This window comes from Natator depressus, chromosome 25 (genome assembly GCF_965152275.1).
Source record: "Natator depressus isolate rNatDep1 chromosome 25, rNatDep2.hap1, whole genome shotgun sequence".
In the NCBI taxonomy this organism is placed as follows: Eukaryota; Metazoa; Chordata; order Testudines; family Cheloniidae; genus Natator; species Natator depressus.
In genome coordinates, this window is record NC_134258.1 from 10,452,175 (window position 1) to 10,475,372 (window position 23,198).

The following is a 23,198-nucleotide window of genomic DNA, read 5'->3' on the forward strand; positions in this document are numbered from 1 at the left end:
AACCCAACTCTTTATCCCAACCCCTTCCCAGGTGGTGTGTCTGCGCTGGATCCTTGCTTGGCCCCTTACCTTCCACATCAGAATGATCTCATTCCTCTCGTCAGAGTCGGGCGTGGCTATTCGCCTCCAAAGAGCCGGCCCTCTGGACGGGGCTAGGAGGTGGCCGTGGGCAGGCAAGGGCAGTGCGGGAGATGCAAAGGAGAGAAAATGAAGTCATTGAGAGAGGGTCCTGCAGGGAGGGAGCTGATATCAGAGGTGTGACGCACTCTATACATAGAGTGTGAATATAATGTAACTAAAATATGCTTCATACAAAAGGTCTCTTGTAAGGTATCATTACAAAGCTTATAATCTACTGAGTGCGGTCATCCTATTCGTATAAATGTATCACTCTAGTATCTGAAACTAGAAATATGAAATATAACTCTGAGGACCTACTGTAGTTATGCAAAGTGTGGGCCATTCATGGTGGTTTGGAATCTTGCTGGCTCCCATCAGCCAGGACAATTGACTGTGGATGGCTCTGTTTGCAGGCAGGCCTTCCTGTGCGTCAGGCCGGGAGGAATGAAGGCTTGGGGTCTCACAGTGACCTGTGATCATGTCACCTGAACTGGAACCCATCTTTAACCTGGTGCTTTTCCACTGAGAAGGAGGGGTGGGAACCCAGAGGGACAAAGGATTCCTGCCTTATGCAAAAGAGATATCAGTGGGTGGAACAGAACAAGGGGGGAGCCCTCATGAGGAATCCCCTCGCTACCACCTGAGCTGGAACAAGGACTGTACCAGGGGAAAGGATGGTGCCCAGACTAGGAAGGCGTCCAGGCTGTAAAGAAACTTATTGAAACATCTCTGAGGGTGAGATTTTATCTGTATTCAGCTTTTTACTGTATTAGCATAGATTTCTGGGTTTTATTTTATTTTGCTTGGTAATTCACTTTGTTCTGTCTGTTACTACTTGGAACCACTTAAATCCTACTTTCTGTACTTAATACAATCACTTTTTACTTATTAATTAACCCAGAGTATGTATTAATACTTGCGGGGGGGGGGGGGCGGCAAACAGCTGTACATATCTCTCTGTCAGTGTTATAGATGGTGAACAATTTATGAGTTTACCTTGTATAAGCTTTATACAGGGTAAAACAGATTTATTTGGGGTTTGGACCCCACTGGGAGTTGGGCATCTGAGTGTTAAAGATGGGAACACTTCTGTAAGCTGCTTTCAGTTAAGCCTACAGCTGTTAGGGGACGTGGTTCAGACCTGGGTCTGGGTTTGCAGCAGGCTAGCGGGTCTGGCTCAGACCAGGCAGGGTGCTGGAGTCCTAAGCTGGCAGGGCAGGAAAGCAGGAGCAGAAGTAGTCTTGGCGCATCAGGTGGCAGCTCCCAGGGGGTTTCTGTGATCCAACCGGTCACAAGAGAGTGTCAATTGCTCTGTGCTGCTACCTGGGGGAGACCGTACCAGACCCACCACTGCTACTCTCACAGCCATCAGTGACAGAGGAGTTTGTTTAACCCTTCGTGGTGAATATCATTTGTATTACAGGAGCACTCAGCATGGACCTGCACAGCCCCACAGAGACACACACTCCCTGCCTTGAGGAGTGGACGGTCGATGGCATCCACAGGGTGGCAGGAAGAGGGGCAACATACAAGCCGGGAGAGATTGGGGTGACAGCAGGCAGATGGTTTGGGCGTGCTAGCTAAGTGCTGACACAATCAGGGTTACTCACATTTATACACATGCACACGGGACGAGGAGGAGGCCCATGGGAGAGACCTCAGGGCAGAGTGGGGCTGCTGCTCCTGAAATTTGGGTCTGAGGTGGGTGTGGTGGATGGTCCTGCCATCCTGTTCTGTCTCCCTCCCTGTCCATGCTTCCCCAGCTCATGGCCGGTCTACTGGAGACAGGAGGGAGAAGGAGGACAGGACCTGCCATGGCAGGGTGGGCAGCAGCCTTGGGGTGAAGGCAGGAGGGGGCTGGAGAGGTGAGCATGGCTCCCTACCCGCAGGCAGAGTCTTCACAAATCTCTTGTGGCTCCAGGCGCTCCAGGAGGGGTCCCCGTCGCTCCAGCGGGAGGCGTCGCTCTGGTATAGCGCTCGCACCTGGATGGAGTAGTTGGTGAACGGCGAGACGCCACAGATGTCCTTCGACGCGGGCACGTCCTCCGCGGCTGTAACATCCACCTTCATGGGGGGCGGGACGGGGTCCCTTTTAGCTCTTGTCTTGGCAGCTCACCCTGATTCTGCCCTAAAGCACCGATTTGCTGTGCAGAGCGGGCGGCTCAGGGACTCTCCACCTCAGCCTAAACCAGCTAGAGGCTCTTCAAGTTGGGTTCTCTCCTCCCCAGTAACCCCAGCCAAGGGGCATGACGGGGGACTGCTTCCCCCCGACACAGGAACCGGGTTCAGCAGAAACCAGTTCTGTTCTCACAGGACACTTGAGAGAAGCAGAAGGACCCGAGCCAATGTGACGGCCGCCATCCTGTCTGACACATTGGGGACTGAACCAGGGACCTCCAGAGCTAAACGGAGGAGCTGCTACAGCTTGAGCTAAAGAGTCAAGCCTCCCTAAGCAGGCCTGTAACAGGCTCATCCCTCTGTGGGTCAGCCATGGGGCTGGGATTTGTGAAACAGGCACCAGTGAGTTACACTAGCCCCCCCAGCTTAAGCAGGAGGTGGCGAAATGCAGGGGTATTTCAGCGAGGGTCTCCTTGCCTTTGGAACTTGCCTCCCCTCTCTTGATCTCTCCGAGCCCAGACTTACTGAGCCTGAGACTTCTGGGCCAGCCCCTTCGCTGGTGTACGTTAGCCTTGCTCCGCTGCTGGTGGAGAGCAGAGGATGAGCCAGGTTTCTTCTCGGTGGGGAGAGCTGAGCAGAAGGTGCGGGGGGGGGACCTTCACTAGGGGCATGGGGTAGAACTAAAGAGGTCACGTTTTGGCCATTGGGCCAACTGCTTCAAGCATATGGATCTGTTCTCAGGAAGTGTCACACGCGTGCCCAAGAGCTCTGGGCCAGGTGCACAGATTAGATGGACGAACAGATAACTGCGTAACTGCGTGGTTAGGATGGAGAGAGACAGCAAAGCCAGCCAGCATCCCTAACACCCTCCACATCCCCAGAAGGGGGGCGGGGCGGGATACACCTATGAAGCAGGTGTCAGTCCTGTTACTAACTCCTTCCACCAACAGCCACCCACCTGCGTCCAGGATGCCCCGTCCACCTCACGGTACCGGATCTCATACCGCGCGTCTGTCACACGCAGCAGCTCCTCGTTGGGCTGCCGCCACACGACGTGGAAGCAGTCGCTCCTGTTCGCCGTGGCACTGACCTCGGGGGGGCTCAGCTTCACTGGGAAAGGAAAGCCACAAGCGTGGGTGGTATTTCTGCACGCCTCTCCCGCAACGCCCAGAGACAAGCAGCCGCACTCAGCCCCCTCTCAGAAGCACAGAGCGGGAGGCAACAGGCCTAGGGGCACATGGAGAGTCAGGGGAAGAGCCAGGACTAGCTCCCGGAGCTTCTGAAGGAGAGCCCAGTGCGATCCACCCGGCCATGTCGCAGGGAAGGTCAGTCTCGTGATACCTCCAGCTCAGCCCAGAAATCCACCTGGGCAAAGCTGGGCGAGCTCAGTTTGGCTGGCCCTACGAGCTTGGAACCCAGTCGGACCTGAGAACGCCCCCACCTGTGGTCCTAGTCCAGCAGACACACCTGCCCGGGCTCGGTTTGTGTCAGGGCCGCTATTCCCCTCCCCTGGCGAGCGGGTCTTACCAACGCTCATCCCATGCAGGCACTTGTCTGTGGCGCTGGCCTGGCCCAGCAGATTCACGGCCGTTAGCCTGACTTGGAAAGAGGCAAAGAGGTTCTCCACAGGGATGGTGCAGGAACAGCTCTCCCAGCTGGAGACGCACGTCCCGGCGTCTCTGAACTTCCAGAGGCAGCGGCCTGCTTCTCTGAGAGGGAGAGAGCCCAGGTTAGCAGCTGCCGGGTCTAGGAACACGAGTGGCGGAGATCAAACCCCACCCTCGCACCTGCCAGCACTGGACAGCTCTAAGCAGGGACATCGGGGGGAGGAGGGAGAAAATCAATAGCTACATCTATAGGGACAGTCCCTTTTAATCGTCAGGTGTCGGGATATCAATCCTCTCCCGCTCCCTCCCCTGCCCCCTCACGCTTACGGCCAGGTGGAGAACTCACTCGGTGACGTGGAGGGTGTAGGTGGTTGGAAGGTAGGTCTCCGGCCCGGGGTCCCAGTAGCAGGTGATGTTCCCGCCCCAGAAGCTGACGCAATGTTTCACCTGCAGATTTGTTGGTGGGACTTCAGAACGAGAAGAGAAACAGCCAATAGAACCAGAGTTCAGTGCTGGAGGGGACGGTGCTGACTGCAGGGTGCTGATCCCAGAGCACCCGCAGAGCTGGGCGCAAACTGGATTTTCCGTTTCATGGGAAGCTCCGTGGCTTCCATTCCCGCCCCACCCCCATCCCAAAACAGAACAAAAACAAAGCAAAACTTGACACCTCTAATGAAATCCCAGAAAAAGCGAGTTTTGGGTCGATCAAAACATTTCACTCTGATTTCAACTTAAATGTAACACCGAAAACTTGAAACTCAGCGTGGTTTTGAGATGACAAATTGAAACATCGCATCCTGAAGAGGCACCGGAACAGAGCATTCCTCTCCCCCGCCCCCGACATTGCCCCGGAACATTTTGCTTTGGACGACTCATCAGCGGAAAAAATGTTTGGATGGAAAAAATCCAACCAGCCCAGCCCACAACTGCAGCATGAGCCAATGGGCTTGGCAGGGGCTCAGTGCCCCGCTCCCTCCCACTACCCCCAATGGGAGCCGAGCACCATCCGGGCTTTCCAGGATGGGCCCCTACCCAGTCCTCGTGAATGTCAAGCCTAGTGCACCTCCTCCCCTAGCCAGGGAGGTAAGGGAACTGCACCCACCTCCAGCCTGGTATTCAGCCATACCCAGCAGGTGCAGATTGTTCCGGTGAGATAGGTAACAGCTCAGCTCCCCACGGGGCCGCTCTGCCCGGAGAACGGTGACCACAGTGACTGTGCCGTTCCCCGCAATGCTCTGGTTCAGTGGCAGCTGCCTAGTCTCTCCATTCAGTCTCCAGACAATATCGCCCGGGTGGGCCTGGCCGATCTGCAAGCAGCTGGGGTTGAGGGTGCAGGAGGCCCTCAACGGGGTGCCAAGACAGGCCACTGTGGGGTGCAGGCTTAGCATGCCACAGCTGGGCTGCGGTGTAGGGACTCTGCTGCCAGGGCCAGGCCTCGGGCTGTTCGCTCCTGGGGAGAGACGCAGGACAGCTCAAAAGGGGGGAGCTGGGGTCTCTCTCATGCAGACGCACTTTGTCTGGGGGTCCTCTGACCCCGAGGAGCCAGAATGTGCCTGTCTTGGGTTTTGTTCTTGGCTAAGTTTAGCCTCCATCCCCGTTTCTAGGATGCTGAACCTGCAGTGGCTGGCTGCCTGGAGCCCCAAAACAGTGGGGATATGCTCAGTGCTTGCCCTGACCAATGCAATCACCACCCCTTATTAAACCTAAAACCAGATAAGCCAGTCGGTTTCCCCGATTACCATGGCTGAGTTAAGCTAGGACCAAAACTGTACTGGGACAGGAAGTGAAACTGACAGGGTATATTCTGCTCCCTGCAACAGGTTTCCAGCATAGGGAATCGGTGCCACAGTTTTCCCCCTCTTTAAAGTCCACATTATAAAATACTCATCTCTAGGACTGCCCACTGAAACCGTCCTCCCTGCTGATCTGAAACAGTCTGTTCACTGCTCAGAAGCTGATGGTCTGCAAGTGTCAAAAGCTTGTTTCCAATCAGTGGTTTTTTACCTCGAAAACTTCCTTGAAATCACATTGCAAAACATTTCAATAAAATGGCATTTCCGAGTGAAAACTGCTCCACTGAGAAGTGTCCAGCCAACTCTATTAAACAGTATGGACAGAGCAGAACTTACTAGATGCAGAACCCGCTTGTGGCACTAGGTGGGGCCAGTGGGAAGAATCCAGAGAGGCCTCAATAAGCTTTTTTTATGAATTTGCTTCATTGAGGTTCTCGTTAAATCCTAGCAGCTGCTTACTCCAACCAAAGTATAAGGACCTGCTTTGAGAACCCACCACTTTCAAGAGGGCATTTGTCCAAATGGAGGCAGTTTATGGCCTGTAACAGGGGTTCTCAACCTTCTTCTTTCTGAGGGGCCCCCCGCCCCGACATGCTATAAAAACTCCACGGCCCCCCTGTGCCACATCTTGTTTTCTGCATATAAAAGCCAGGGCTGGCATTAAGAGGTAGCAAGCAAGGCAACTGCCCGGGGCCCCAAACCACAGGGGGCACCAAGAAGCTAAGTTTCTCAGTCTTCTGCTTCAGCCCCAGGTGGCAGGGCTCAGGGCTTCAGCCCAATGCTGTGGGGCTTCAACTTTCTGCCCTGGGCCCCAGAGAGTCTAACGCTGGTCTTGTTTGGCAGCCCCCCTGAAACCTGCTTGTGGCCCCCAGATCCCTGGTTGAGAACCACTGGCCTAAAAGCTGGTGAAATCATGTCTACACCCTTGCTCAAGAATGCTACATATTTGCTTTGATCATTCCATAGGTGCTGGAACTAGGGGTGCTGCTGCCCCCCCCCCGGCTGGAAGCGTTTCCATCATATGCAGGGTTTACAGTTTGGTTCAATGGTTCTTAGCAGCACCCCCGCTATGCAAATTGTTCCAGCTTCCCTGCACCAAGCATCAGCCACCCATTTACAATAGCAAAAGAGTCAGGCAAATTTGCATCCCGCTTTGCATGCGCCTAGCCTGGGCAAGGCAGAGAGCAGAAGGTTGGACAGAGGACACACGGTCAAGCCTTTAACAACAGTGCTGCCACGGAGCTACCAAAACATCTGTCTTGGAGCACGTCGCAAAAGGATGCTCAGCAAAGTCCAATATCAAACCGCTAACGCGTGCCATCTTTCCAACCAAGACATCGGATAGTTCCACAGACTGTCTGGGAGAGGGAGAGGCAGGAGGGGGGTGAATTGAATTGAGGAAAAAGAAACAAGATTGGGGGCCAGATCCCCAGCCAGTGGCACTTGCAGCCATATGTCTAATAGGCGCACTGTGGTGCAGGGGAGGGACAATTTTTTCCCATTTGAGAGGGCCCCCAAAGCGAGCGGCATTGCAACCTGGAGCATGGGGGTCGCAGCGCCACTCCACTTTGGCCTGCCCAGAGGAGCAGACGAGCCGAACCTGAGTGGCGCTGTGACCCAGTTCGCCAAGTTGCAGAGCCCAGAGTGGGGAGCCGGGCTCAGCCCTGCAGGACAGGAGTCACCACAGCGGGGTGAGCGCGGGGTGGGCTTGCTCTCCAACCCAGCCGGGGCTGAGTGAGGTGCGGACTTGGAGGGCGAAGTGCTGGGATGGGACCACTTGGCGGCGAAGCCCGGGATCTCCCCGACTCATGTGTGTACCACGTGAAAAAAGTTTCTGGGGGCAAACTGGTGTCAATAGCCTGGCTCCACTCAAGTCAGCGGGGCCAGATCCCGAGCGGCTGTAAATGGCACAGCTCTGTTGAAGTCCATGGAGCTAGTCTGTTCACCCCAGCCAACAGTCACCCAGCTCTCTTTTGCGCAGTCGTCCATTTCACAAGCAACCAGTGTTTGGATGACATGGAGAACCAAGGAGGTGACCACGTGCCCTTATTAAAGATCCCAAGAAGGTCATACAAGAATAGAGCATTAACCCAATGCAACCTTAGTTTGCCCCCCTTGCGTGTAATATGATACAGTCTTTAATTAAACAATCATATTTCCCCCCCGGCAGGCCTCCAGGATGCAGAGCACAGGATTGTGAAAGAAGCTGTTGTCTGCAGGAGCTGGTCTCATTTGTTGAGGAAATTGGAAGGTGTGCAGCAGTGAGGGAGAGGCCAGAGAACAGCTCAACTGTGGCCTGGTCCGAGCTACTGTTATTCTGGAATGCATCCATTTCTGCCAAGACCCCGTTCTTTGGCCTACAGGGAATTACGGAGGTGTTTGACGCTGTGGCTCTGTTAACCAGATGCAAGGGGCTCCCAGTGTCCCCCACTTCCCTCTTTTGGTTTTTCTCATTTCCCCCAAAATAAACAGAATTCTGCTCATTCTCTGAAACTTTGGAATTGATCAGCTGCATTGTGGAAAAGTTATTGGGTCGCGTCCAAACCGACACAGCAACGTCATCCAGTTGAGTGGACGGGCCTTCCAAGTGTGGCCAATAAAGCGCACACACAGGGGGGCTGAATTAAGGTGGCCTGAATTCTGGTGTTTCCTGATTTCTGCATGCTTGGCTCTGTAACCTTCATAACACTCCCTGACTGTAGTTTTTTTGAGTGTGTAATAGTACAAAGGGAGATAGATGGTGTGTAAAAGCTTCCCTGCCTCTCAAAACAAAACCCTGCCCCCCACACACAATCCACCTCTGGGGAGCAGATGAGAGAGACAACAAACCCCATTATTGACGTCGCTTACGACATGACTGGAAGGCGCTCAGACTCTGCAGTGATGGGGACGGTGTAAGAATCTAGCTCGAAGAGGAGCTCAGATTAGATGGTCATAATGGTCCCTTCTGGCCTTCAGAGCCTACAAATAGACTATTCCTGCAGCCTGCCAGAGCAATGTAACCCTCAGCCAGACACATCCCCGGCGCCCAAGTGGTTTGGATGCGTTCCCTGGCCCTGATACAACAATGGCGTTCTTTCCTCTCTCCTCACTGTTCACTTCAGCCAATCCGCTCCAGCCTTCAGTAGGGAATCGAGAACAGTGGCAGCTCCCACGCTGTCACGCGGAGAGAAAGCAAAGGGACCACGCTGCACCTGGCGGCACAAAGGGGCAGAGACAGCCAGCTCCCCTACCCTGTCTCCAGCAAGAGCAGGCGTCAGTGTCCATGACAGCCAGGCTGCCGTCCATCTTCACGGCAGCTGCCTGTGGCTCCCAGCGAGTGCCCGGCCTCTCAAGCGGGTAGGAGAAAGGATTAGCCGGCCGTGTGGGAGGGGGGCTGATCTCAGCATGGAGAGAGGATACCAGGTCCTGTCGCGCACATCCCTGCTCCTCCGTAGGCCGAGCCTGCCTGGGCGCAGACAGCCGGCTGGATTCAAGGCTCATTGTCTCACCTGGATGAGAGAATTTCACAGCAGTGCAGGATGTTCCGTGAGCTCTACGGGGGTAGGATTGGAATGGGAAACAGCCATCAGCAATGAGCAGGGGTAACAGCAACAGACTGGAGACAACCTGCTGCCAGGGATGGGTAGCGATGGGGGTAGGAGCCTGTTCCCCACAGCGCCACACGACTCCAGAGCGGGATCAGGGACTCACCACAGCCTCTTGCAGAGGTAGAGGAAGCCAGGAACTCCTAGTGCAGGTGGGAACATCCCAAGCACTGACCAGGAACAGGAAGGAGGAGGTTCTGACATGCACTTTGCCTTTGACATCAAGGAGGGACAAGACACAACACGAGGGAAGATTTGCCCTCTGCTGCAAAAAGACCTGCAGGATCTGTAACGAGCACAAATGGTCCGGGCCGTACTTTTACCTCTCGTCTGAGAGAGCCCTCCGGCTACACAGAGCCTCCTATGGCATCCTCCCAGGGTTCAGTACCAACGCCAAAGAAAAGCACCACCCATGTTTTCTGTGGAGATCTCCAGCCCAGCTTAGATTCTTCCAGGCATCTCAGCCCAACCCCAGGGCCAGGTTCCCGGGGAGTAACTCTGCCTCAGGGGTTGACTGTTAACCAGAGCCCACGGCTGAAAGCAAACTCCCACACAGCTCCTTCCACTCAGGACTGTGTGTAATCAAAACAGCACAAACATTTCTTCCAAGACTAAAACCTTGCTCGCACGCTAAGAACTTGGAAGACTCTGTAACAGCAGCGCCTGCCCTAACATTATGAAGAAGTCATAAAACAGATCGCATCAGACACTTCAGCATTCATGGGATTTGGAATGAGGCACACTTTTCGTTATACAAGTGAGGTACAAGGGCCACTTGTCTAACTCACAAGGGCACTGTGAGATTGGCTTTGGAAGAGGTAAAGCACTATGGGGCGATATTCACCCTGTGCAGAGGGCCGGCATAAGCTCCGTGCATCATCTACGTCCCTCCTGTGGGACTTACGAGGGGCAGAAGCTTGGTGACGGCCATCTGCACAGGGGGTGGGCCACCTTCTGCAAGTGACACATGGACTCTCAGCCTGGGTACATCCAAACTAGACCAATTTCCTCCCTCTCAGGATTTGCCCGCCTCCTTTCAATGGAGCATGGAACCATGAACTTAAATCTCCTGAAATATCATGATTGCTTAAACAAATCCCATGCGTTGCTAGGTAGGTGGGAATGGCATTCCTTCCCCCAGGAAACATGTCAATATGGCCTAATGGGGAAGAACTGACTTCTGTGGTAAGGCAGACTTCATTTGCTCACCGTCAGGGCCAATCTGGTGCCCTTGGGATGCCACCTCCGGTCTGCATGCTAATCCCAGCATATTTTTTCCACAAAAGAAGAAACCTTTCAGCGCTAATCAAAAGCAAATCCCTGTAGAGCCACGGAGCAGGGCTGGCCCTAGGCCAGTAACGTACACAATGTACCTTCTTGTTCAAAAAGACATGGGGGGGGGGCTTAAAATATGTAACAAAACAGCAGAATTGGCCAAGAGAAACAACACATCAGCAGCAAAGGGAGGTCCTGGAAATAGCAGTGATCCGTGGAAGAATAGCCATCACATTACTAAAGTATCTTGAGCTAGGATAAACAAGCTTCATGGGGCTGTCAGTAGGTGTTGGGGCCAGAGGTGACCTGGTCCATCCAGTTCAGCCTCTTCCGTTGCTCCCTGTGTTCAAGATATTTGCGCTCCTCTGAGTATTTCTCAGTCTCCCTGAGCCATGCTTTGGATGCGGGTCTCAGTGACTCCACTCCTGCACTTGGGAAAGGGATGGGGAGGCAAAAGATAAGGTGGCCTTAAGCCAGTGGCTCTCAACTTTTCCAGATGACTGTCCCCCTTTCAGGAGTCTGATTTGTCTGGCATACTCCAAGTTTCACCCCACTTAAAAACTACGTGCTTACAAAAATCAGACATAGAAATACAAAAGTGACACAGCACACTGTTACTCTGAAAGATTGCTGACTTTCTCATCTTTACCATATAATTGTAAAATAAATCAGCTGGAATATAAATATTGTACTTACATTTCAGTGTATAGTACATAGAGCTGTATAAACAAGTGATCGTCTGTATGAAATTGTAGTTTGTACTAACTTTGCTAGTGCTTTTTATATACGCTGTTGTAAAACTAGGCAAATGTGTAGATGAGTTGATGTACCCCCAGAAGACCTCTGTGTACTGCCAGGGGCACTTGAACCACTACCTTAAGCCACCTTTGCACCTACTGTATCCTTGGGCTTGTTGCTTGGCCGCCGGTGTGAGTTAGAGCAACCTCTGGGCTGCTTTAATTTACACTCTGCTTCCCATGTTCCCTTCCCCCCGACTTGCCTCCTCCCTTCTCTCTTTCTTACCGGATCTGGAGATGCCAAGTGAGAAGATCCAGGACAGCATCAGATTCAGCCACATTCTCGTGAATTACAGCTTTGGTGGAAAACCTTTAAAAAAAAATAAATGGGGGTTGGGCGGAGAAAGAGGATAAAGGAGACCTGGGGGATCTGATCCTGATCTCCCTTAGCCCAGTGTGAATCAGGAGTAACACCATGGAAGCCAGTTAACTTATCGCCCTTTCACACCAGTGTAAGAGGAGACCTTGGCCCTCAAAAAGCTTCAGACGTATCACCAAGGCAACAGGTTTCAGCAAGAATTGCCTCCCAGCTCTGGGATAAGCCGGGCTAGAAAGTTACACACAGAAGCAGCTTTAATGCCACGAACCTGTAGGGACCACCCAGATACCATGATGATGGGCATGGTATAAGAGCCTAAATAAATCCAATAGCCACTTTCTGTCTGCCTCAGTTCTTCCCCTGTAAAATGGGGCTCTCACACCCTGTGTCTCTCTGGGCTGTTTCGATTGTAAGTGCTTAGGGGCAGGGACCGTCTCTCACTGTGTGTTTGTACAAAGGGGCCCTGATCTTGACTAGGGCCTCTGGGTGCTACCGGAATACATATAGAGTATACCAGGGGTCTCAAACACGTGGCTGTTATTTCCTGCGGCCCATCAAGCTCCCCGCACCCCCGGAGTTATTTCCTGTGGCCCGCCAGGCTCCCCTCCCCCTGCTCCCCCTCCCGCCAGCATGCCATGTCCCCGTTCCTCTGCCTACCTGCAGGCGCTTTTTGCCGCCAAACAGCTGTTTGGAGGTGCTTAGTGCTTTCCAGAAGGGAGTGGGGAGGAGCGGGGAGCCATGCGCTCAGAGGAGGAGGAGGAGAAGAGGCAGGGAAGGGGCTGGGATTTGGGGAAGGGGTGGGAAGAGGCAGGGCAGGGGCAGGGCCTCATGGAAGGGGTGAAGTGGGGGCAGGGCCGGGGGCAGCGCAGTGCGGGGGCGGGTTCAGTGATGCGGCCCTCGGGCCAATGTACTAGTCCTCATGTGGCCCTTGTGGCGATTTGAGTTTGAGATCCCTGGAGAATACAGAACTCCTCAGCAGTGGGGAGCGCAGGCCCATGGGATGCTCCTTGCTCACTGTCTCGCAGGGTGGGCTTGGGGGTTGGGGAAGCAGGGACAGTGATTTCACATCTGCCTCGATCCACCAGCCACATGGAATTGGGTGCCAGCCAAGGAGGCATTTCCATGGTGCTGGGACAGCTCCCCTCAGGCTAACGAAGCCTGGAGCGGGTCTCCTGACACCCTGCACCGTGATGTGCATATGCCTTCAGGATCCCTATTGTAATTAAATGAATCACTAACATCCCCAGCTCAGGCAGCAACGGGTTTAAATCTCCCTTCACTGAATAGCAGGCAGCTGCAGAACGTGGCTGGAGTGCTGGAAACGCCATTAGCCTCTTCCAAGCACTGCACGAGGAGATGAAACGCTGCGGCTGCTTCTCTCCTACTGGCACTGACAGACCAAAGGCTGGACTGAAGCCACCCTTAGCTTAGCAAGCCCCTGGGCGCTTCAGTGCCTCTGGTGTTCCAGCAGCTTGCACTGGGACTAGATCCCACCAAGAGCTGGGACGTCAGAAAACCAGATCTACACTCGGGATGAGAGCCTGGTCGTTGGGCTTCTGGTCTCTTTGCACTACAAGATCTGCTCACGCGTCTCTTCCCAGAGACGTATTTGGTGTCGATTCTTTCCCCTCCACCGGTAATAAAACTCAATTTCAGACTCCAACAGGAAGCGGAGGAAATGCACTGGCCCTTGGGTGCTAAAGCAAGTGGGGGGGGATTAAAATCCAAGTCCAAAAGCAAGAGCTCTCCTGCTCCTTGCAGGAATTAAATTCTAATTAGAAGGAAGCTCTGTGAAGATGGGAGATTTGACTGAATGGCAAACTCCAGTTAGTACAGCAAGTTACTAGCTCTTCAATGCTTTTAAGAGTGATTACAGAGGAGAGTTTTATGGGCAACTAAGCCCAGATGTCTACTGAAGCTTTAGTCATGATAATAGTTTGCACTCACATGGCTCCTTTCTGCCAAGGAGAGCACTTCAGACACTAATTACAGACTCACTGCCCACCCCCGCACACCCTGGGAACTAGGGAAATATTATTACTCCATTCTTAGACAAGGAAGCGGAAGCCCAGAGTAGGGGGAAGTGACTTGTCCAAGGACGCTTGTTGAGTCAGTGGCAGAGGTAGGAATAAAACCCCAAAGCCCCTGGAGCCCAGCCCCAGCCGCTCCACAGCCCCAGACCACCTTGTATCCCTTCCAGGAGCTTAAGAACATTCGCCAGCCTTTTCAGCCTCACATCAGGCTCCTAAACGTGATTTAGGAACCCAGGGAAAACGGAGACGATCTAAACACAGAGCGAGGGGCTTTCCTTGGGGGACCCAAACCGGAACGTTTCTGCCGTTGTCTGGGGTTCAAAGAGGAAAATTCCAGTGTAGGCGAGACCCCAGCTGGCTTCAGTGGGTTTTGAATCAGGCCCCAAGTGAGCAGCCCCAGGGAGGGGGAAGCCCTGGGTTCATTCTGTTTGTCCAGATGACTGCAGATCACCAGGCCCCTCTGCCGTCCCCTCCGCATCACGGCGACGTGACCCAGCCGCTCAGCTCTGCAACAGGCTCACTCACCGGTCCCGAGAGGAGCAGCAACGCCCTGTGCTCTCCCACCCTCCGATGCAGCCAGCACTCTTACCTCACCCCCACAGCACTGCTCCCGCTCCCTTCCCGCCAGCGAGTCTCCCTAGGGTTGGGCCTGGAAAAGCTCTAACCGCTCCCACAGCCAGCATCCTGCCCCACCTCCTACACCACCACCTGGTGGGTAAAGCTGGGGTTGGAGCAGCTGGTTGCTCCCCCATAACTAGCACTCCCAGGCCATTCCTTACTGCCCCTCCTTATGGCACCAGAATATCTGCCTCCCCCCCTCCACCCAGCCAATGCTTTTGCATCTTTCCCTGCACCGACCTCCCACTGGGGGAAGGTTGATTTTTGAAAAGTGGGATCTCTCCCGTAGCCCATTCCAATGGGGTTACCTGCTAGGAACAGTCAGGATCAGTGAGAGGAGGGGTTCTTCCTAAAACCGGTGCTTTCCCATCATTATCCTACAGCATCAGGTACCAAATGCACTTTTCCCTCTGGTTTGCTGCTGGAAATTAAAAGAAATAAGATGCACACGCCATGTAACATGAGAACTGGCTAATCCACGCACATATCATCTTGGCTGGGCCCCAGAGTTAGACATAGATAAGTTAAATGTCAAATGAGCGGCCTCACCGACCAGACGTTACCAGCGAGGGGTGTGCCCTTGCCCCTGTGCAAACAGACCAGCCCTCAATCGAAGGCTGCTCAGAACCAGCTCGGTAAAGTGCTTTGGGATCCTTTGGAAAGAAAGGTGCTGCACAGATGAGCCTTACGCTGGAGACGCAAAGGGACGAATTCAGAGGGGATGGGCAGACAGGTGTCAGTATGGCCAAGCTAGTCCTAGTGCAAGGGATAGCTCATAGCTGATCATTATTTGAATTATACCAGCATCTCAAGGTTCCAGGCCAAGTGCCGAACCCCATTGCACTAGGCACAGTATAGACACAGCCCCTGCCCTGAAGAGTTTATGGTCAAAACAGAAGGCACAGATTGGTGTCCCTCATTTTGCAGATAGAGGACTGAGCCCCCACCCCCGAGAGATCAAATGACTTGCCCAAGGTCTGGCACATCGTCAGTAGCACAGCTGGGAACTGAACCCCAGCACGCTGAAGCCCATCCCAGGGCCCTAACCATAAGACCAGCCTGTTAGCACACCAAGAGCTACTTCACATCCCCTCTGAATCTGGTCCAGTGACACAGCTGAGCTCTCGCCCCCAGGTCCAATGGAAGCAGTTCTAGTGCTGATGATTTTTAAGCTACTTTTCTGCCCTTTATTTCGCTTCTTACATTTTTATGAGCAAACCTCCCTCTTTACGGGGGAAAGAAAAGCACACAACAAAGAACAATACAAACCCCAGGAAATAACAACTACTCTGATATTTCTGTCCCGCCGGGGGGGGGGGGGGGACGACGACAAATCACTTACAATTAGAACAACAGGCAATAACAAAGCCCCGTCAATTAAAACGCGGCGGCGCGAGGAGCGAATTTTAAACATTCACCAAGGATCGGGGCAGGATATTACCCAGTCCCCAATCAAAGATTAAGTCTTCAGCGGAAGCCATAAAGCTACAAAAGCAGCAGCTTGATGAGAAGCACAAGGCGGCTTAGGCACTCTGCTGGGATCGGCAGCTTTGTGACAAACGGATAATCGTGGCTGGTAACGATGCTCCCTGTTTAAAACTTCTGTGGGCTGGGGGCAGATGTGGAGCGCTGGTGGCGGGGACTGGGGTTACGGAGCCCGGGAAGGCACATTACAGGGATATTATGCAGGAGAATGGAGAGATGTTTCTGTCCTAATGTTATTCCTCCCGCAGAAGTTTGTGTCAGCTGAGGACTGATCTGTACAGGAGCTGAGCCCCTGGGATTCCCACTGAGATGAGCAGAAGCATTAGGTGCCCCCCTGGGATTCAGAGGTGGCAGGGAACTGCTGCACTATGCTAACTCCCCCTATTGATTTTACATGGAAGGCGCTCAGATACCACGGTGATGGGTGCCAGAGTAAGACCCCAAGATAGATGAATTGCCAGGGCCAAATTCTGCCCACAGGTATACCTGGGTAACCCCGTTCGGGTGGCAGGGGCTGCAGTTCAACCTTGGGGTGCAGCCTTAAACACCATCACCCACTTCACAGCAATGATCAGCCACTGAGAAATCTGACCTAGACCCACCCTAGCAGTCGATGGGCAGCAGCTGTCCACAACCCTGTCCTTCAACAGCACAGACACTCCCTGTGTGACCTTGGGCAGGCCACTTAGCCTTTCTGTGCCTCAGTTTCCCCATCTGTACCATGATGGGGAGATCACTGCCCTACCTCACAGGGACATTGGGAGGATAAATATTGTGAGACGCTCAGGTACTATGGTTGGGGGGGGGGGGTCAGATAACTACCCCAGAGGGTGGGACTTACTGTGCCTACTCAATAAACCGCACCTAATGTAATTCTTAATGGCAGAATGACCCTGGCCATCAGCTTTGGGGATCCAGAGGGATGGGGGTCCTGGGGGCATGGCAATCTGGGGAAGACCTAGCTTGGAGTGGGGTGTATACAAGGGTGGGTGAATTGGGCAGATTCAGAGGGGGCTGATTCAAATGCGTCTCTAAGCGAGGCAGAGCTCTTTGGGGAGGAGATGGGGGCTGATGGGCACAGATGCCTCGGGAGAGTCTGGTGCTCTTTGCCTGGATGGGATGTGGTGCTAGGAAAACCTCCCAGCAGCCCTGATCGCAGCCAGAGGGAAATCAGAGAAACAAACATCAGAGATTGAAGGGCCACGGGCACTTGGGAGGGGCAGGGAGGCAGCCAGATTCAACGGTGGGTTTTTCTTTCTTTCTTTCTCTTTCTTTCTTTCTTTTTAATTAAACTCCAAACCACTAAGTTTCAGATCCTTTCCTCCTCTTCTAACACCCCCCCATACTTCTCCTACTAGAGACACACATTCCACCTAATACACACGTACAGCTCCCAAAATACACCCCCCTCTCAGTCACACTGGATATTGACATGCCATTTACAAATAGTTCATGAAGGGTTAATAAATGGGTATTCAACTGTTCTGGAGTCCAGCCTGTTGTTTATAACCGCAGCTTAGAACTGCCTATAACACTTTCTATTGATGTGGCAATAAGCAGCTAGAACACAGCCGACTTCTGTTGGCTACACATTTATAAGAGCGATGAATCACTTAACAACCCTTTTAGGAATGGAGGTTTAGCCTTAACTTAAGTGTAACCCACACTTCTCACAGGAGAAATGGATGTCTGTGCCTAACAGACACCCATATTCTCTCTCACACACACACACACACACACACACACACACTCTCCCTCCCTCGCTTCTCCTCCTCACCCATTCACAGACTTTGCTACATTCATTCTGTTTTCTAGCAGCCACCGAGACATTTGTACACTCTCCTGGCAGGTGCAGTCCAGAGCTCCTAGCCCTGAGCTCTGCATCCCTCACACCCTGGATCTGCCAACACTTTCTTCTGTGGACAGTGTCGATTTAAGGCAGCCCTTACCTTTGCTGCTCTCTGGGTAGAGTTGTCGGTGTCCCCCCAACAGAGGAGATTGCAGCCCCTGAGCTGGGGCTGCCGGGCTCCCTCTATAAATACCCCCACATGCAGCCCACAGGGGACAGTGAGGAGGGGGCTTCTCAGACTATAGGTTTAAAGCAGCAGGGCTGGGTGCGAGGGTGGGGAGTAAATCTCGGCCCTGACCAATCAATATAAAGAGGAGGAGACTACCAGGGATGAGCAATTTCTTCTGCTGAGCATCACCGAGCAGCTTCCTGGGTTTGTGCGACCCGGGCACAGCCCAGGTTGGGGGAGAGCCGCCCACGCTCCGGAGTTGTGCTCTGCAGCCGCCAGGTGCTTTTTCCTCTCGTCTGTCCTGCAGACACCACAGAAGGGCAGGTAGTTAGCTCCCTCTTACAGGCTCTGATCCCACTTCCCAGGGAACCAGAGCTGCATCCTGGCCAGATTCCCAACGGCCTCATTACCCCGACCTCTCCTGAATTGCTCCCAGGGGGCTGAGCTGGACACAGGAGTTTCCTTCCCTTCCTGGCCTAAGCCGTTCCGGACAAGCACGTCACTGGGCTCCATATCCAACCCCCTGTGCAGATCAGCGCTGTCTTTGTCCCAGGCTTTGGGTCAGCCCATTCTGGGACGACGAGGGCTCAGCTGCAAAGGTTGGATTTGGATCTGACCTTGCCCAGAGTTTGGGGATGACCGGCCGACCCCTAGCGTTCAGTTCAGGGCATTAAACAGCTGTTCCCCCCTCCGCCTCCGAGGTGGGGGAAGTGGTCCCAGTGCAGTGTGCAAAACTGGTTCCACCCTCACGGCCTTCGCCCCGTCTATCCACAGAGCGCGCCTGGTCACTGGGTCTCAGCTGTAGTGATTATACAGGGGGTAGCCAAGCCACTTCCAGAGCACCTCCCTCCTGGCATGGGGCAGCCCAGCTGCTGTTTCACCTGCAGTTCCCTCTCCTCAGAGCTCCTCCATAAATGCCACCCACTTGGCCAATAAAGCCCTGGGTTATCACAGCCCTTCAAAACAAAGCCCTCAGCATTCAGCCATTCGTCCTTCCCCACTATTCAGCGAGTCCTGTCCTCCTGGCTGTGTCTACACTGCACACTAAGCTCGGGTTAGACTCAGACTTGAGCCCAAGCCCCGCCGCTTCCATCCACACACAAATCAGTCTGACTTGGGTCAGCAAGCACTCAGGACCTGGGTCCTAGGACCCTGCTTGAGGGCAGGGGTCAGAGCCCGAGTCTTGCTGTGTCTCAGGTCCAAGCCCTGTCATTTTGCAGTGTGGATGCAGCTCAGGCCACAGACCTGAGTCAGAAGGGCCATGCAGTGCAGAGTGGATGCCTTAGCACAGCTGTGAGAGACGGGTCCAGCAGCGGTAAGCCCAGGTTTACAATGCAGTGTGAATGCTCAAGCACAGGCTTGGAAATACCAGCTCTACGAACCCAGTTCCAACAGATCCAGGTTTAATGCAGTGTAAACTTATCCAAAGGGTCTCCTGCAGCAGGAGCCTGCCTGCTCTCTGCTAAAGTCTCTATTGCATTCCCCAGTCTGCTCCTTTATCTATCCCAGAGGGCTGATTGAGTCACATGATCCAGAGAGGCAGATTTAGTATGTCACAGGTGGGGTTGAGCCCCATCTCCTCTTAGAGGACCAGCCCTGTGACAAAGGATTCTTTACAGAGGCTGCTGGACACAGACTGATGCCGGATCGCTCCCTGGCTCCTGGGTTGTACTGCCTGGAGCTAACAACTCAGGCTCTCCTAAGTCCCAGCCATGCTTGGCCTCCAGCCCACTTTTAGGGCAATTCCTCTTGAGTTAGGGTCTGTTGTCCATGATCCAGTGTCCCCCTTCCATCACCTGGGCAACTCAACAACAGTTAATTCCCTTGGATTCCACTGTGTTCTGCAGGGATGAAGATACCCACTTCAGAAAAAATCCCCGTCCCACATCTACCACTTCTGACTGGAACCCGAGAGGGGGGGGGACCAGTTCTCCATGGGCTGTAAAGGCAGAGTGGAGAAAACAGACAGGTGAGAAGAGATTCTTAAGCATTTCCCACCTGATGTAGAGTCTATGGACAGATCCCAACATTTTGTAGGCACTCGGGCCACAAAAGGGAAAGGCTCACCTAGACTTTACTTTGCAGAGTTTCCTGAGCCTTAACAGCGGCCCATGGTTCTGTCCAGACGGCTGCTCTCCCAACGCGAGCTTTGGGCCTCTAGAATTAGTTGTGTATTGGTGCCCCGCTTTACCTAGAACTTATATCAGAAGAAAGGCTGGCAGGTGACAGAGACAGTCACACGAACTGTCATGCCCGGAAGTTGACGCTCTGCTAATTTCCAACCACCCATGACTAGCGAACTTCGCCAGCCGCACATCAGTAGGGGGGCTGCGTGGGATGCAGAGTAGACTTTGAACATCCCTATAAAGCCAGGGTGAATAGTACAGCTGGTGCCATGGAACTGCTAGGTAACAAGGGGAGCTGAGAGCTGTATTTCACAGCTAAAGCCTAATCATTCAGGTGGCTGGCTGCATAAAATACGGAAGGCTGAGAAAAACAGCTCCAGCGTCTAGCAAATGCATGAAAATGATCAGTGTCTAGGTGTGAATTATCTTTGGAAATAATCGATAAGCTTGGCATGGGTTTACTGGCTGAGGAATTCCCAGCAGATCAAATCCTGGAGATCCTAAGGGGACAGAGGGCCAGACAGAATGTGCACACAGGAATTGCCAGGCTGGATCAGACCCAAGGTCCATCTGGTTCAGTATCCCATCTCTGACAGTGGCCAGCCCCAGATGCCATAGAGTAATGGTTCTCAACCGGAGGATACGTACTCCAGGTGATATGCAGAGGTCTTCCAGGGCGTACGTCAACTCATCTAGATATCTGCCTAGTTTTACAACAGGCTACATAAAAAGCACTAGTGAAGTCAGGACAAACTAAAAAATTTCATACAGACAATCACTTGTTTATACAGCTCTCTACACTATATGCTGAAATATAAGTTCAGTATTTATATTCCAAATGATGTATCGTATAATTATATGGTAAAAATGAGGAAGTCAGCAAGTTTTCAGTACTAGTGTGCTGTGACACTTTTGTATTTTTATGTCTGATTTTGTCAGCAAGCCATTTTAAGTGAGGTGAAACTTGGGGTATGCAAGACAAATCAGACTCCTGAAGGGGGTATAGTAGTCTGGAAAGATTGAGAGCCACTGCTGTAGAGGAAGGTGTAAGAACCCCACAGTAGCAGATCTGGGATAATCTGGCCCCCTCATTGGATCTTATCCTGTCCCCTAATAGTTAGAAACTGGCTTAAGCCCTGAAGCCTGAGGTTTAATATCCCTTCTGAACTTTTTATCCTAATTAATTATGATAGATCTGGGGAGAGATTTCACTCAGATCCAGGTAGATATAGGCAGTGTAATTTGAGACACTTGGGACCTGATTCTCAGTGCCCCTGTTCCTGGGCATGGCAGGGAGCTGGATGGGAGTGGCTTTAAACCGCCTTGCTGCTTCCCATATTCTGTGGAAGGGAGGGTGGGAGAGTAATTGAGTTGGGCCTGGTCTACACACAGATTTTACACCAGTCCAACTAGTTCCGCTAGTAGTGTGTCCACACTTAGGGGAGTTGTGCTTTAACTCTACCACTCTACTAAAGGGGGTGCAATTTGTGTGTGTAGACAAGATCTTGGATATTTTCCCAGGGGACACGGCTGCTTCTATAGCGAGGGTGGGACAACTGTGAGCTTGCTCAGTGAGGATTATTGACCTGTACCCCAACCTGTGATTGATGGATTTGACTTCTAAGACAGCATGTTAGACTAGCAGAGGGGAGCAGACAGTTGCAACACCTGATCCCACAGGTAGAGACAGGCAAGGACTTCACTGCATAAGAGGTGGATGCAGGGAGGGGTTACACGGTATAACTCACGTGCGTTCACGCTCTAGCAGTAAAATCCTCGTGGAAACAAGGCACCTGTGGTTTTTGCCACGAGGGGCCCCCCCCCGCGCGTGGTTGCCCTCAGCTAGCTACTTTGTGGTAAACACGACAGGGCCTTGTCTACACTAGGATTTTGCAGCAGAGGAGCTAATACACATTAGACAGTAAAAACACCCCTTTCTTGGGCAGTGAAGACAAAACCACAGTCCTGAGAGGAGCGATTACGAGCCACTGAAACTGAATGGGGCTTTATGAGACACTGTCAGAGACCGTAGCCTTCTCAATGGCTCCAGCTGAGATCCCTTTGAACTGGGTGGGTCAGATGGACAGAAGAGGCTATTTGAAAGACCCTCGAACTCACAGGGTATGTGTACGCTACCGAGACTATATGGCATAGCTAGTGTAGATGCAACCCACACCGACAGAAGGGGATAGGCTGTTGGTTAGGAACACCACCAGCCCAAACGACGTAAGCAATCTTCCATCAACAGAGCTGTGTCGACAGGGGCTTTTTTGCCAGCCTCGCGATTTGGTTGGGGGGTGGGTTTTGCACACCTCTGACTGGTGGAGCTATGCTGCTATAACTTTCAGTGTACACCAAGCCGCAAGAGGTTCGGAGCCGGCTGGGAGAATGCAGATTTGTTCTTCCCGTAATTTAAGAGGCACGCCTGTCTGCCTTGTTCGTAGTGAGGTAAGGACACAGGGAAAGTTCCAGAACAATCAGGAACTTTCTGGAAACAATTAAGGCAGGCAGGTTGATTAGAATACCTGCAGCCAATCAAGAAGCTGCTAGAATCAATTAAGGCAGGCTAATCAGGGCACCTGGGTTTAAAAAGAAGCTCACTTCAGTTTGTGGTGTGTGTGTGTGAGGAGCTGGGAGCAAGAGGTGCAAGAAGCTGAGAGTGAGAAGGCGTACTGCTGGAAGCTTACGCTCAAATAAATTTGTTAGTCTCTAAGGTGCCACTTTTCTTTTTGCGAATACAGACTAACACGGCTGCTACTCTGAAACCAAGCATTATCAGACATCAGGAGGAAGGTCCTGTGGTGAGAATAAAGGTGGTGTTGGGAGGAGGCCATGGGGAAGTAGCCAGGGAGTTATAGCTGTCACGCAGCTGTTACAGAAGCCACTGTAGAATCTGCAATCCACAGGGCCCTGGGCTAGAACCTGGAGTAGAGGGTGGGCCCGGGTTCCCCCCAACTCCGTACTTGATACTGGAGGAGTTGAACTGGACTGTGGGTTCCACCAGACGGGAAGGTCTCTGGCCTGTTCCCCGATCCACTAGGTGGATCAGCAGAGACTGCGGGGATTATTGTTCTTCTTTTCCCCATGCTGGCCAGTGATGAGGCTGAGTGAACGGCAGGTTTGAGCCACGAAAGTGGCCAAACTGAGGGCTGCCGTGAACCTCTGAGGCGAGAAAATCCGCCAATAAGCGCAGGACCCACCAAGGCAGAGGAGGAACGTTGTCACAGGCCCCTAATGGGGTTTTTAAAGATGCCTAACGCCATCATTAGGCGCCTAAAAACCTGGCCCAAAGTCCCTGAAGC

General features: G+C 52.9%; 1 protein-coding gene across 1 annotated transcript in view; it reads right to left on the reverse strand.

Moving 5' to 3' along the window:
* The window catches only part of LOC141977723 (granulocyte colony-stimulating factor receptor-like), a 29,580-nt gene extending 11,783 nt beyond the window's left edge, over nucleotides 1-17,797 (reverse strand). Inside the window, 9 exon segments of the mRNA XM_074939351.1 lie at nucleotides 70-152; nucleotides 2,004-2,184; nucleotides 3,197-3,348; nucleotides 3,766-3,947; nucleotides 4,192-4,312; nucleotides 4,948-5,295; nucleotides 11,524-11,607; nucleotides 14,576-14,688; nucleotides 17,702-17,797. Coding sequence (XP_074795452.1) covers nucleotides 70-152; nucleotides 2,004-2,184; nucleotides 3,197-3,348; nucleotides 3,766-3,947; nucleotides 4,192-4,312; nucleotides 4,948-5,295; nucleotides 11,524-11,578 — 1,122 coding nt within the window. The 5' untranslated portion in view covers nucleotides 11,579-11,607; nucleotides 14,576-14,688; nucleotides 17,702-17,797.
* Between the last annotated feature and the right edge of the window lie 5,401 nt (nucleotides 17,798-23,198).